Below are 16499 nucleotides of genomic sequence, written 5' to 3'. Positions count from 1 at the left end.
ACACACACAGTAGAAAGAGAAAAGAAAAATATACTGGTAAGGATCTACAAAAACAACACTGTGAATATTAAAAACTTTTAAATTGTACCCTTTAAATGGGTGAAGATTATGGTTTGTAAATTATATCCCAATGAAGCTACTTTTTAAAAAATCTGCCAAGACACAGGAATAGTAAGCAGAGTGGCTTACTACTGATATAGTTGCTTACTATATCAATCAACATATATCAATACTCAAAAAAATATATCGATACTCAAAGGAAGAGCAGGTAATTTTTCTTGATCCTATAGAGGAATAACAAGCAGCAAAGTCATTTTTACATTTATTTCTGTTACACATAACAAAAATAGACAAACTACTACTTACAACCAAAAAGACCAGGGGAAGAAAAGACATCGTCAAAACACTTAGAGAAAGCAATCTGTCAATTCCCACCTTGAATATTGCTTTAATTCCACTGTTTTCACCACCAGAAGACTCTGCTCAGTGAGATTATTATGTTTTCACAAACACAACAGTCTCATTGGGAAGTTTCTGCCAAACGAGTATCTTGCTAAGAAATTACAAAAGTATGTATCACAAAGAGAACTATTATAAGCTCAGAAAAAGCATGCAAGTCTCAACATCTAGAGAAACAATTAGATAAAGAAAAGACAAATTCTGGGTCAGTGATGATTTCCTTTTCAAGACAGGGTTCGAAAGAAAGGTACAAAAGATAGACGAAAAGTGGCAATACTCAGCACCTCATAAGCACACACGCGTTTGTGCTGGGTGCTTGTTGGGAAAGAAGCAGGGTGTAATTTTTTGAGTCTCTTAGAGAAACAAGTTAGTTCGTGCAAAGACAGAATCCTTTAGAAATCACTTCAAAAGGTAGATACCAAAGTGGAAGGCAGGTGTATGCTCAGAATATGATCCACCGGAATAGAAATTAACTATGCCCAGTCTCTGGTCTCAGTTTCACCTAACCAAGCAAAACAATCCGGCTGATACAAAACAAAACAAAAACCTATCCTTCAGTTTTTATCCTCAGAGATAACTCGCTCAAACCCAAGGAACCAAACGTAACTCACTTCTGGTTTTAAGTTAAAACATGTTGAATCCACTGTGACTCAGCACACGGGTTTCACTTACTTAAAGTTGTCTGAAACCAGGTTAGCTTTAATATGGTTATCCAACATGAGAAACAGCCAATGAATTAGGCACAGAATTAGGGAGGAAGAGTACTGGCCTCAGAGACAGTTTTAGATCTAATCTCAACTTTGGGGACTCCCAAAAAATCCAATTCAATCTCTGTTGAAATTAAAGAGTTGTCTTTGAATTTTTACACACCTACATGCCAGGCATATGGTAGATGTTCAAGAAATGCTTTCTGAATTATCACTACGGATAGCTAACATTTAGCAAGCACTTATTAAGGAAGTACTTCATATGCATTATATCATTTAATGATTACAATAACCCTATGAAGTAGATTTTCATATTATCTGCATGTCACGAATTCAGAAACTGAGGTTTAGAGAGGCTAGTAATGTGCCCATGTGACTCAAGTGCTGAGTGGCAGACAGAGGACTGCAGGGCTCAGAGTTCTTAATCAATGTGCACTTACGCGCTACTGTCCCTCTGAACTCAACGGGGCACCGGCCAAGGTAATCGCAGTCATTAATGAACATATGAGGCTCCTCCAATTTAATGTTTGTTTTATTGCTTGCTTTTTCCCACCACCTGTCTTCCTGGGAGTATTGACTGTAAAAACCTTGGGATCCTTGTTACTCAAAACGTGGTCCGTTGAGCATAGACATCACCCTGAAACTTTCTGGGAATGCGAATCTTAGCCGTATCCCAGAAACAGAATCTGTGTTTTAACAAGATACCTGGGTGATTCAGAGACATCTCAGTTTGAAAGGCACTGGTTTAGACTAGCTCCAGCATGACACACATTATATGACAGGAGGAAAGAAGCTCTGAGAAGGAAAATACAACAGAAATGTTATAGTCGGGGAGAACAAAACCAGCTTGCTATGGCTGTGTCAGGACCTTAATTCACCTAGATATATGCACACAGATATTTATAAAGGACCTATAAAGATGCCTAGGGAGTTGATGATAGAGACAATGGCTGAATCTATAGGGAGTATAACTATAGTTCCACGCCTTCTAAAATCTCCAAACCTGTGTCTTTAGAAGCACGTATCATGTAGCAAATAAAAATACATTAAGTCTCTGGCAAATACTGAATCTCTCATGATGTGAGGGGTAGAGCTGTGTTATGGACTGATAAGCTCAAGACTTGTATGATATCACCACCTTCGTTCACAATCCAGGAGTCACTTCTTTTTTTTTTTTTTTTTTTTGCCTTATGCGGGCCTCTCACTGTTGTGGCGTCTCCCGCTGCGGAGCACAGGCTCCAGACGCGCAGGCTCAGCGGCCATGGCTCACGGGCCCAGCCGCTCCGCGGCATGTGGGATCTTCCCGGACCGGGGCACGAACCCGTGTCCCCTGCATCGGCAGGCGGACTCCCAACCACTGCGCCACCAGGGATGCCCCAGGAGTCACTTCTTAACAAGGCAACTTTATCCTTTTGAACGTTAACACGTTTTTTGAGCCCAACACCGAAGTCAACTTAAATTTGAGTTTAAACTTGATTTAACTTTGAGCTATTTCAATATGGTTTATGGTTTTCTTTTTAAATCACATACCTACATTTCTAGTCAGAAAGTGGCCTACATTTTTAGCCAAGAAGTGCAGGACAGCAACTGTCCTCTCACAAAAGATATGAGTTATGTTGTGCTATGAATCAGAATCTAAAGAAGCATCTGAAGGACTTAATTTTTGCTCACTATTTCTTATCCATTTAAACGGAGTTATAAAACCCCAATAACTCCACATATAAAAGCTATGCATATAAGTAAAAGTTATCTTAGTGGGAAGTGAGACGTACAGTTGACCTTTTTCTTTATTCCCACTTTTAAAATAAAAAATAAATTACATTCTTTTCCAGTCGCAATTCTGTGCTTCCCAGAGCTAAGAGACTGCCCTGCACACAGGTGGAAGTCCATTCTCTTCTTCATTTCTATCCTTTTAGCCATTTGAAATCTACTAGGCAGGTTCTTCTCCTTAAAGCCTTCAACTATATATTCTTGACACTTTCTACATCCTCCCTGTCTTCATCTAGGGAGAACTAGAACAATTAGAATGGATTACTTGCTAATTAATCATCCAGATATCTCCTAGAAGGCTTGCTTTCACCACAATGCCTCAAAAACAAGAACTGCTTTTAATTCTCAACCCATTAATTCTGTTACCATCATAAATTGTCCTCGGGATTCAGAGATTTTCTACAGGCTGCATCAAATAACGCAGGGTATTACAATAAAGGCAAGGGGAGGACTTGGGTATGCTCAGAGCCAGAGGGCAAGCAGAAAGACAGCAAAGTCTAGGGCTGTGCGGCCCCCAAGGATTCGGACTCAGAGTTGAGTCCAGAGGCCATGGAAACAGGAAGGCACATATTAACTACAAAGAAGCACTGAAGGGGCCTGAGTCAGCCTACGGTGGGGGCTCAGGGGCCTGAGGAGTCCCACGAGAGAATCAAATATACACATAAGTTTCCCACAACAGACCCAAATTCCCATTCTCAATGAGGCCAGTGATGGACTATATTGAAAACCAGCTACAACTGTGCTAAACCAACCTCATAGCTGGTGGCATTGTTAATGAATACACCAGTTTTGGGCATAATTTAGTAATATGTTTGTAGAGTCACAAAATACTTATAGTCTTTGATCTGGTAACCACACTCTAAAAATACGGACGTATGGAAAGCTGTTCACTGCCAAGGACAAGTGCAGACATCTGCATTTAGGTTTAAACACTCACAAGTGCAGGCTGGGATTACCCGGATTGGCAGCCGTTTTGTGAAAAAGCCCCAGGGATTTAGGATGAACCAACTTCACTTTAGGGCTCCTTAGGAGGGAGTAGCAAGAATGGTGGGAGCATACACCGAAGTCAGCAGAGCTGGGTCTGAATCGGTTCTCCCTTCTACAGACCGTAGCAAGTCACTCAAATCCTTAAGCTTGGGCTCCGCATCTGCAGAATGAAGATATATTTCCTTGATTCTAAGATGTGCTTTCTGTCCCCCTTCCCCCAACACGCATTTTAACTTTTCTGAAACGGGCAGGACTATTGCATTTTATGTCTCTGTTTAATATGATGGCATTTTCCTTCCTCTACTTCTCCCTGAAAAGCTGAAATTTAATTGATGGTGTATCTTGCCATTAACAGTGTCTTAGAATCAAGGAAATACAGTAGTAATACTGACCTCAGTACTGCTGTGAAGATTAAATAACATCACATATATAAGGCACTTTGGCACGTTGCCTTGAAAATAGTGACTGTCTCCCCCAAAATGGCACATGTTAACATTATTTAACATTATTTTTTAAGAACCGATGCATCGGTTACGTTAGGATACATCATCAGAAGAGCAGTACCCAGGAAAGCAGCCAATAATCCCAGCTGCTGGTTCTCCCACTTGGAGAACTGTATTCAGTCTGAGGGCCACAGAAAAACAAAGGCAAACCAGGGACACTCAGAGAATAGGGACCAGGCTGGAGAAGTCTGAAAACCATGATATTATGAGGAATGGTTGAAATAAGCTGGAATTTTTAGGCTGCACAAAAATGAGAAGCCTTTTGAACGTCTCAAGACCTGTGGGTGTAAGTAGATGTTTCCTCTGTGGTTCCAGCGGACAGAGCTGCAACACAGGGATGGATATTCTAGACAGGCCCACGTCACATCAGCATAAAGGAGAACTTTCTAACACTTTGAGCTCTCTAGGAGCAAAAGAGCCCTGGTGAATGGAGAGCTTCCTAAAACAGGAAGTGCTCCGTCAGCGCCTGGATGGCACCGCGTCAGCATTTGCCAGAAGAGCCTCCTTTTTGGTCTCAGAGGCTGCACCCTGTGTCCACTTCAGCTTTAGAATACCACGCCTGCGCCTTCCTCCTCCAAACCCAGGCCAGACCTCAGGGGACCACTCTGAGCAGAGGTGGCCCCCTTGGCCTCCACGAGCTAGGGCTCTACCGTCTAGGGAAAAGCTAGCACAAAACCATGAACTGGCAGAAAGTGAAGGGGGGGGGGACGGATTCACTGGGATGTCTAATATTGTAGCAATTCACATGGGAGGTAAAGATGAGGTTTGGATGAAGACTGACAGATTCGAACTGAGGCGGCAAGAGGAAGTACCAGCGCCTGACCTACTCCATGTAGAATGTTTTTGTTCGGCCCCAAATGATTCCATTTAAGGGCAGACCAGTTTTACAAATGACAGCAAAGCCTTGCTGAGATCCACATTCTATCCTTCAGATGTAGGCCAGCTCCCTTCTTGCGCCAGTCACATACTCCTTCTTAAATTAACCCTCTATCCATGCTTTAGGAAATAACCTTTATCCGTACTCTATGAAAAACTGCTAAGATGCCAGATTAAAACAGAAGCATAACTTTGGACTGTGTCTTCTTATCAACATTTATGAACACTGGTATTACGTTTACTATGAACTTTGTGATTCAACTACATTGTCAATGTTGCAAATGTTATCTAAATCTCTCTGAGTAGAAGGTACTATGTGAATGGGAAAGGGGGGTGCCTACGAGAGTGTACACTTCAGTTTAATGTATATAAGTCCATTCTTTAAAAAAGAACTATTTATAAAGAAACTGGTTGCCTGGAGTAGACAAGTTTACTTCATAATTATATAGTTTTGGATTCACTTTGGGTTCTAATTCTAGCTTAGCTCATGGTAAGTGCTTAATAAATAGTGACTATCCATATTGTAAGATGGTGAACTCACCTTCACACTGTGAGTTCCAACACCAAGCTGTCATCTCTGGCTCTGTCTCATGCGCGGGGTATGAAGGTAGACCAGAGACCACCAAGGTCCCTCCCAGGTCCCAGCCTGGGGCTTCATTTCAGTGTCTCTGCCCATTTCTGATCTGGCAATATTCCCTCAGCTCACTAGGAAGGACACTGAAGAAATATCCATTCATAACCCGCTATATAAATGTTAGCTCTCATTACTACTGTTATTATTATTTCCTCTGATACTGTCCTTCTACTAACTTTATCATCCCTGCTTTTGTTTTATTCCTGTGTGTGTGTGTGTGTGTGTGTGTGTGTGTTTAATGGTATGTAAATATTCTTGCAAGCCAACTCAAATCCTCAGTAGTAGATAGATGAAGTCAGAAAGAATGAAATAAAATAACTCCTACAGTTTATTATAAATGACACTAATAACAATAGGTAACATTCACTTAACACTCATGCATCAGGCACTGCGGGAGGTGTTATATATACATTATTTCATTTAATACTCATTAGAACCCTAAAAGGTAAGTACTAGTATTATGATCCTCATTTTACAGATAAGGAAATTGAGTCTTAGAAAAGTCAAGTAAGTCACTCAAGGTCCCATCTAATAAGCTGTGGTCTAACCTAACAATTTTGCAGCACAGCTTACAACAATCTCATATTAATGGATATGTACTCCCATATATTTTTAAAATTTGAATACTGAATATTTTTTATTTCAATCTTGAATACAGGGACTCTAGAACAAAAATAAGCCACTTAATCTAGTAAATAGGCGACAACACTGAGTTCATTTGGTCTCAGTCTCACAGTTCAAGACACTGTTGAGAAGAAAGGGCCCACAGAGTAACCAGGTCATGTTCGCCTAAGTGGTCTTTGAGCATCAGATTAAAATTTCTAGCTTTCTCATCCAGTGTATGATTTCACTCAATGTTCAGAATGGGCAAATCTAGAGGCAGGAAATTAGAACAGTGGTTGCCTAGGGCTGGGTAAGGAAGAGAGAGGAGTAGGGAGAGTGGGTACAAGGTCTCCTTTAGGGGGTACCAAAATGTTCTAAAATTAGATTATGGTGATGGTTACACAACTCTGTAAATACGCTAAAGAATACAGAATTGTACGCTTTGAAGGGGTTAACTTTGTGATGTGTAAATTATACAATAACAATAAAGTTGTTAAAAAATAATTCCCTTGCCTGCGCTTCTAGAGCTTGTGCTCTGCAATGGGAGAGGCCACAACAGTGAGAGGCCCGTGTACCGCAAAAAAATAAAAAATAATTCCCAGGGTTCACTATCCAGTGATCTCTAGTCACTCCTTGTGGCTGCTGTCTTTCAGAACAAACATGGAAACCAGATGTGCATTAAGTAAGCCTTTACCCAAGAACAAAATGTTCGAACAACAATGATGAGAATAAAGACCACGCCTGTGAAGCTGGTAAGTTTTCCTTGGAAGCCATAATGAGCTGTCAGCTTCTTTCTCCAATGTCATCAGGTAAGTGCTGAATGGTATTAGCTTCTGATTTTTACCAACCCAGGAAAAATGGAAAAATAATTTCATTCCTCATTACTAAAATGTTTGTAAGTGGACAGAATGAAATATTAAAACCAGCAGCAATAGGGGAATCAAAAGACCTCAAAAGGCCCCAAAAGACTCCAGTCAAGTCGACTAGAACCTTGTGACCTTGGGGACTCAATCATTCTGGGCTTTGGGGACCTCATCTGTAAAAGAAGGAGGAGGAAGAAGGAAGTCAACTACTCCAAGGTTCTCTTCCACCTTCATTATTCCAGTCAAATCATATCTTCTAAGGACTGTCTCACTATGTTGACTTGTCCCATTCTAAACATCAGCAACTGACCTTGGACCAATGAAGAGTTATCAAAACGTCTGGACACACTGGAAATCCATGGAAGTGTCTTTCCTGGATTGTTGTTTCAAGTATTTCAGTGAGCATCTTCCCACATCCCTTATTAAAAAAACTATATATCTTATAATTTAATCAGCTATAATGTCTGATTAAGATTTTAAACGTGGTGCCTAAAAATCAAAAGGCACTTTCCTAAAATAATGCGAAAATGCAGCAAAATAATTGCTCTCCAAAGTAAAAATATCCTCTCCTTTATAAAGACTGATCTTCCTCAACGCTAACCTGTCACTCCGAACCTATTTTAATTTTTATTATAAAAATAATAAATTCTTCTTAAAGGAAACCTTAAGTTTACAAACTATCTGAGGAAATTAAAAGCATTCTTAGAGTTACCACCTTAAATAGATTATGGGTGATGTTAACTTACTATTAAATTTTTGTATATCTTGCTTTTATTTTTCTCTCTCCATGAATAGTTTTTATGTTTTCAAATATAAGAGAATCATATTTTTAAATATTAATATGCAGAAAAGTATAAGGAGAAAATTAAAACTGCCAGAAATTCCCACCTTTAAAATAATCCCTAAACCCCAATTAACTTAAGGTGATCATCCATTCTGTTCTCTCCCTAAGCATAACACATACAGAGACAGGTATATTTTATTTTATTTTTATTTATTTATTTATTTAATTTATTTATTTTTGGCTACGTTGGGTCTTTGTTGCTATGCACGGGCTTTCTCTAGTTGCGGCGAGTGGGGGCTACTCTTCTTCGCCGTGCGCGGGCTTCTCATTGCAGTGGCTTCTCTTGTTGCGGAGCATGGGCTCTAGGCACGTGGGCTCAGTAGTTGTGGCTCTCAGGCTCAGTAGTTGTGGCACACGGGCTTTGTTGCTCCGCGGCATGTGGGATCTTCCCGGACCAAGGTTTGAACCCGTGTCCCCTGCATTGGCAGGCAGATTTTTAACCACTGCACCACCAGGGAAGCCCCAGGACAGGTATATTTTAAACATAACCAAGTACGTGATGCACAAATAGTTTACTATCCAGTGTTTTATCTTAAATATCTATCATCACCATTTCCTCCAATTACAGTTTTTCTTAAGTAAAACTGTAGTAGTTGCATAATGATCCATTATGCAGTTTTCTTTTATTGTATATTTTGATTATGTCCAACTTTTCATGACAATAAATAACACTTAAATGAGTATTTCTGTAGTTAAAGCTTTTGCACTCCTACCTGGAAAATTCCAATCTATTGCCCTATTCCTTTTGTGATTTCCTCTATTGGTTTTAGGAAGAGAAAGTGCTTCCCCATCCAAATAATAAAACCGTTTGATTTCTTTCTTTCTTTCTTTTTTTAAAATATAACTCCTTAACCTATGGACTGTATTTTTACATATTTTTAAAGGTTCCAACCTAATTTGTCACATGTTTAAGTTTTGGCCCAATCTAGAGTAAGTTATTTGCCCCACATTTTCAAATGCACATTTATGTTTTTAAAGGAAATACATGTCTCATATTCCTGGTTCTCCACCAAGCCTCAGAAAGCCTTCAGGACTGACAAAATAATCAGAGCTTTGATTATCAGCAGGAAATCATACTGGGCAGGAAGGAAGAGGACACTCATACAGGCCAAATTAAAGCTAAACAATCAAAAGGTCCAAGTTCGAGCCTTAGTGGTTTTATCATTTTAGCCTTAAAAAGTCTCAAAAGTTCCAAGATTAGCTTGTGTAGTTAAAAGACAGTTTTCAACTGTGGGCTTATTCGCCACGCGGACTGGTCACCACTGATCTCAGTTACTGACCACGAGTAAGCTCTACATCCTGCCACTGGTCACTGGTTCTTGCCACTGGTCCCCAGCAGAACATGTGAGAAAGCAGAGTACAAGCTCACCCACACAAACACCCAGTAGGAAAAGGACACAAAGGACATGCCTTACTGGTTGACAGTGGGTCAACAGAAGCATCTTTGAGTAGGAAGCGCAGCACAGATATCAGTATTTACATGGTTGCTTCTCATTAATAATAAAGACTGGATTATATTTCCCAAAGACATCAACTCCTCGTACCATTTTTCCCCACCACAGCACCCCTCTGAGGCACAATACTACTACTGCTGACTAGCTGCTATGACTTGGGACAAATTATGTAACTTCCCTGGGACAGTTTCATCAACTGTAAAATGGGGATAATAAAGACAATTGACCCCTTAGGGTTGTTGTGAAGATTACATGAGAGGCTTAGAACAGAGACTGCCTTTAGGAAATGCTTTTTGCGTGTTAGTTTTTATTATTACTATTACCACTCCCTCTACTACTCCTGCCACAGGTACTAGTATCTTCAACCCCAGAAATGCCAGAAGGGCAAACTTAAATTGGCTTCTTCAGAAGGAACCAAGGAACTGGGGAAGTCTATGGTCAGATCAGCCCTGGGAGTAGAATCTGTCCTCAGCCTTTGCAATCCCTCTGGGAAGTTAGTATGCACTGTCATTATTAAAATAGTTCATTTCTGCAGCGGGCGGCATCGCAGTCTCCCTTGCTTTCTGCCCCACTTTCTGATATGTAAACACAAGACCCTTGCACATCGGCACCTTCAGTGAGCAGGGTTAGGAGCAAGAACCCAGCGGGTTAGGCATGAAAAAGGCAGGGGGTGGCTGTACAAGATGACTCTGACAAGGCCAGAACCTGCAAATCAAGAACCGACAGCTCCCCAAACAGGCACCTCGAAGATGAAGACTGTGGGCAGGAAATTAGAGTGATCTGGGGTGTGAATGGAACCAGACAACAGGTGAACATTTATCATAAAGGTTCAGCAGTCAGAAAACCCACTCCTGACATCATGATTCCTCCTGGTTATTCATTTCTTTCCTCTAAGTCCTTACCTTCTACTGATTTAACCTTCCTGATGTTTCGAGTGGGGGCCAATTCATGTTGAAATAATGGATCCATCAACTATGTTCATAACCATCTGAGATTTATGAGGCATCAAGGGTACTTTTGACTGTTAACAAGAAAGCATGTTGGATAAAAATTAATCGGCTCAAAGCTTAACCTGATACGGAATGGGAAAAATGTCCGTCTCTACTTGATTTTAGCCAAAAAGCAGAGATGTCACAAAACTAAACCAGTCTGGCAAGATGAGAACAAAACTGCAATGTGTGTGCCAAGCCTGGAATCAGGAATAAGATTTGCCTCCATCCCAAATTACAGATTTTGAGCACTCTATTGTACAGTCTTTTTTTTTTCCCCTCATGTTTGGAGGAAGCTTATTGTAATGAATATCCTTTGGGAAAACCCTAAAATCTGGTTTTTAAGGAGTTTCCCCTCTTACTCTATCCTTTGCCACATTGTTTATTTCTGTTTCTAATCAGTACTGTTCTGTTATCATCTGTAGAAGAAAAGGCTGCGAAGTACTTGGGAACACAGAAACTGAGACCTACCAGACCTAAATGAGCTTTAGGTGAGCTTTTTAAGACTTATCCATGCCAGCTAAGAGCAAACAGGTAATCAACAAGTAAAATGTCTTAACACAGTCCTTTAAATCATTGAGGAGCTACAATCAGATTTACAGAAGTCTTCTTTAAAATTTTAAGTTAATAGCATTTAATAATTAATAATACCACATATGCAGTACTAGCATATATTAAGCAAGTCATAGCAATCTCTGCTCTTTTTTTTTTGGATTTACTGTTGAAGAAAATATCTGCAGAGGCAGGGGTAATAATACAGCTGTACAATTGTGTCTTGAGGGGGATAAAGTACAGTCAATTTTACAATCCTGAGATAGCATGCAGCCATAACTTTGCAACTTCAGCCTCAGCAGAGATAGAACTGGGATCTTTAAACTTTAGCAAATCACCTCAAAGATTTCTTTAAGTACCTACTTCTGTCTCCCTTCTCCCTCAATTTTATATTTTTAAACACAGGACAACCTGAGAGAACAGACCCTTTCTGAAACACTGTATTTCCCAGCGGGGGAAAAAAGAGGAGACTCAAATGGCAATAACAGAAGCATATTAGCATATTTTAAAACACCCATACTGGGACTTCCCTGGTGGCACAGTGGTTAAGAATCCGCCTGCCAGTGCAGGGGACACAGGTTCGAGCCCTGGTCTGGGAAGATCCCACATGCCGCAGAGCAACTAAGCCCATGCATCACAAATACTGAGCCTGCGCTCTACAGCCCGTGAACCACGACTACTGAGCCCGCGAGCCACAACTACTGAAGCCCACGCGCCTAGAGCCCGTGATCCACAACAAGAGAAGCCACCTCAATGAGAAGCCCATGCACCGCAACTAGAGAAGGCCCACGCACAGCAACAAAGACCCCAATGCAGCCAAAAACAAACAAATAAATTTATTAAAAAAAAAAACACCAGCGCTTACCTCAAACTAAAGCATACATAAAGTAACATAAAAGCCAATATATTTCATAAAGTGTTGCAAACTTGAAAACACCATCAAATTGATCTACGTACTCTTGTGAAACAACTTCATGCTGGATTGCTTTGGTGACAAGTAAACAAAGGTAATATCGCTCTCTAGATGTCTAAGTTAATGAAGTTAAGGAAGATATTCTCTTGATACTTCGCTCTATTGACTTAATTTCATTTCAATACTGTTAGCGATCCTTTCATTGTCTTACAAGGCACACTCCGTTTCGACAGTCATATTTATTCCTAGAGGAATCACTTAAGAATAAAAACAGTGATGACTAAGGAAGGGATTCAGTCCAGCTTGATCCACCTACACTCTGCCCACGTCAACTGCTATGCAGGTATTTTCTGAGGCATTCTAGGAAAATGTCAGACTTTTCAAAAAGAAAATTAAAATCATATTCTGGTTCCTTGTAACTATAAGCAGTAGGCCCCAGAGAAAACAATGCATCAGGCAAGCACGCACAGGGTGTGAAGGACGACACCACTGGCTGGGGCACTACACACTGCTGTCTCGTGTTCCATAAAGTAAAATCAACCATGTATAAAATCATAGTTATTCCTAGAAAATATAATGGGAAGACACAAAGAAAGGAATTCTGAAAAAGGAATTGAAAATGCATATGAACAGGTACAAATCTCTAGACTGCACATCCAACACATAAATGTCATTTCTTCTTGGCTTCCACCTGCATTTAATATTGTCCAGCAATGCATACATTACAAGGAGAATCATAACCCCCAGACCTCCGTAGGATCGACGAACTCACATTATTTTCTAAAAGAACGCAGCAACAGCACAAATGCTATGCTGACTGTCATGTCATCGCCCCGTGAGGACAGAAAGAAAATCTGACACATGCAGCAGAAAGTTCAAAACCTTATTTACTAACCTGGTGCCCCTGTGAAAGTAGTCGCTTCATATTGCTTTAAAGAAAGAATCCTTACTATGAAAATAATCTCCAAAGCAGCTGACAGCCGACAGGGGAAAAAAAAACTGACTACCCCCAGAATCCACAGACACGGGGAAAGCAGTCTGTTCCCAAGCCCCGTTTTTGGCCAACTCCCCAAAGGCCACTTAAGTCATAGCCAAGCCCACAAAGCCCTTTAGCCTATAAGCTTTAGTAATGAACTTGAAACCACTCCCATATGTTAAATAGACACTGGGCTGCTGTGAGAAATAAAACTCACATACAGAATGAGCTAAGGCTTCAGGCTTCATTTTTGTACTTGCTACCCAAGAAAACTGTAACACACCAGCTGAAACAAAGAGCACTCTCATTCCCTTCTTGCCCCTCAGATGCTGTATTAAAGTGACTCATTCATTTTAAACAAGAGGAATACAGTCTGCCCTCCACTAGTGCCATGAAATGAGTTTTATATTGTTGCCTAAATTGGTGGTGGTGGTGATGGAACATATAGCACTATAATTTCACATTGCCTAAGAGGGACCACATGAAGTTATTGCTTCTGAGAACCAAAGGCACATACTACCACTATTTCTAGATTTTTAAAATACATTAAATAAGCATAAAACCTCATTAATCACTAAAGTCTAAAAATTAGGTTCAAGAGGAAAACTTATGAAAGCATTTTCTAACTTCTGATTCTGACTTAGTGTCTGTAACTGTGAAAATCACTCATAATTCAATTTCACCATCTACAGTTAGGTTATATTATAAAATAAAAAAGTTTTTTGGTGGTTTTGTAGTTTTTTATAGTTTAAACTGGGACGTATGACTCACAATGGTTTCAAAGTAAGAAATTTATTTTTCATTGTAGAAAAACGTAATTGATAATTTAAAACATTTATATCTTAAAAAAATAATGTTCCAGTACATCGCTTAAGAATAAAAATCTGGGCTTCCCTGGTGGTGCAGTGGTTGAGAGTCCGCCTGCCGACGCAGGCGACAGGGGTTCGTGTCCCGGTCCGGGAAGATCCCACATGCCGCTGAGTGGCTGGGCCCGTGAGCCATGGCCGCTGAGCCTGCGCGTCCGGAGCCTGTGCTCCGCAACGGGAGTAGGCCAAAACAGTGAGAGGCCCGCGTACCGCAAAAAAAAAAAAAAGAATAAAAATCCATGCGCTGCTTTTTAACATGAAGTGTTCACAGTTATACACAATCTTCCCCTAATTTTCAATGCCAAGAGCAGTTTTAATTCTTGTTTCCATGATTTCTATCTTATTTAAATAAGACCTATTTAACATAATGGTCAAGGTTACCAAATTTAATGTTTCTTCTGAGCCATAAAGATGGGACCAAATATTCCGAGGACGGGGCTTCCCTGGTGGCGCAGTGGTTGAGAGTCCGCCTGCCGATGCAGGGGACACGGGTTCGTGCCCCGGTCCGGGAAGATCCCACATGCCGCGGAGTGGCTAGGCCCGTAAGCCATTGCCGCTGAGCCTGCGCGTCTGGAGCCTGTGCTCCGCAACGGGAGAGGCCACAACAGTGAGAGGCCCGCGTACCGCAAAAAACAAACAAAAAATATTCCAAGGAAAACTTGATTCACTTGTTGCCAAGTAGATTTACATGTATTTCCGGTAAAATTCAAGTTACTCAAAACCTATGAAACAGAAGTCATTAGCATATTAGCTCAACAAGATCAGGCATGAAAAGCCCTGAAACTCCCTCAGATCTAACACTCACCCTGCTGGCCTCTTCTACGCACTCTCCGGGTCAGGGCTGAACAGTTTCTCCAGGGGTCGCTTCAGAATGACGGGGCAAGACAGCCACCTCAGTGAGAAAACCAGCCTCAAGCCCTGGCCCATGCCTTATAAAGGAGCCAGTGCCCCACCTGGTGGCAAAACGTAGAAAAGGCTGAAACAGTTAAACCTCAGGGGAAATACTGCTTCAATGTTGAAAGAAAAAGGGAAGAAAAGGATCAGTTATAAGAGTACATTAATGTCACAAACAATGTGTGGTAGGAACCATGAAAAGTTTCTTCCCTCAGAGCACAATATTTATAGAGGATATGAAAACACTCATGCAAAAAAAAAGTAATTACATTCAAAACCATCTTTTTATGTGGATTGGTTTGCAAGCATATATGATGATATGCATTCCCAGAGAAATCCTCTGATAAATAATATTGATCTCTCTTCTACCCAAAGGGCTGCAAGAAAAATTCCTGTGAGATCAACATAATCTCTGAAATGGAAGAACCATGGATAAATCCCCAACTCAACTAGCTAACTGCTGGTGGGACCGTGTCTCCATCATTCTGTTAAGAGGCTGTATGTATCCCCAGGAGTCCTCCTACCTTTCTTTCAAAAAGTATTTCCTTTTGTCTCACATAAATTATTTCTGCTAAAATCAGCGTTCTGATATCAACCTCAATGGAGATGAAGAAGAGTTAAATATTGGGTTTCGAATTACACAACAGTCTTTAATAAAACTCCAGCAAAAATAAAAGTATAGTAGGATGTGACTTTTAAACGAGCCCAAGCCACATTACTGAAACTAAAACTAGTAACAATAGCTGATATTTAAGCTCTCAGTATAAGCCAGGCATGGTTCTAAAGGGCTTCAGGAGATTAATTCATTTATATCACACAAATCCATAATTATGCCAGTTTCACAGATGAGAAAACTGAGGCATCTAAAGGGTATCTTGCCAACAGCTAGTGGCGGAGCTGGGATTAGAACCCGGGTCATTTGGCTCTGAAGTCAGCGCCGCTAACCACATACTTTGATAATGCTGTCCTCCCGAGTGCACACCACTGGTGAAACCCTGCCAGACTCTGCTCAAATGCAAGGGAGCAGGAGTTGGCTGGACAAGAACTGCTCTATGGACAGTCCTCATAACGGCACAGGCTGGGAAAGGCTGTCCAGCCAAGCAGCCGCAGAACTGAGACCTGGAGGCCATGAGGCAGGTAAGGAATCCCCAGGCAGAAGGCACTCACTCTGTCTGCCAAGGAAAAGGGGGAAGTGGGGAGTGGGCCACTGGAGGGGCCATAGGGAGCTTGGTGAGGCTGGGGGACCAACAGAAGAAAACTTTGCGAGGGAGGCGGGAGTCCTCCGATGTCACATCATGGAGGTAAAGAGACATGACCAAGACATTTTAAACCACAGTGTGTACATGTTGGAAAGAGAAGTAAGAAGGAACTAAGCCCTGTAGGGTACGCAGGAATTTAGAAGACATTGCAGGTAAAGAAAAGGGCAGACCAGCGCTTTAAAATGTACAAGTCTACACTTCCATAAACATTATCAAGGAGGCTAGGGCGGTAACCCTGGCCACAGCAGCGCTCACTTACTTGCTCAAGCTAGGTCTGGGGCCTGAGCCACGTGGAGGTTGTTAATGCTACCAACAGAACAGGGAACACAGGAGGAAGAGCAGGCTGGCGG

The 16499-nt window shown here is 41.1% G+C and overlaps 1 protein-coding gene across 23 annotated transcripts in view; it reads right to left on the bottom strand.

The window, feature by feature from the left end:
* PLD1 (phospholipase D1) overlaps window positions 1-16499 on the bottom strand; it is a 204044-nt gene that overhangs the window by 140086 nt on the left and 47459 nt on the right. For 4 of the 23 annotated variants that reach the window (XM_089910848.1, XM_089910850.1, XM_089910866.1 and 1 more), the window contains exon 1: window positions 13050-14787. The exons of 14 other annotated variants lie outside the window; for them this stretch is intronic. Coding sequence is in view for 3 of the 9 variants with exons in the window: in XM_089910858.1 (XP_089766984.1) it covers window positions 10603-10669 (67 nt within the window). In the remaining 6 variants the exon portion in view is untranslated. 5 more of the 23 variants (XM_089910869.1, XM_089910868.1, XM_089910858.1 and 2 more) reach the window with 4 other exon arrangements.

This window comes from Delphinapterus leucas, chromosome 4, assembly GCF_059928025.1.
Source record: "Delphinapterus leucas isolate spDelLeu-1000000601 "Yukka" chromosome 4, BTC_Dleu_Yukka2, whole genome shotgun sequence".
NCBI classification, from domain to species: domain Eukaryota; kingdom Metazoa; phylum Chordata; class Mammalia; order Artiodactyla; family Monodontidae; genus Delphinapterus; species Delphinapterus leucas.
The sequence above is the reverse complement of the archived record's forward strand: the minus strand, read 5'-3'. Positions and strand labels throughout refer to the sequence as shown.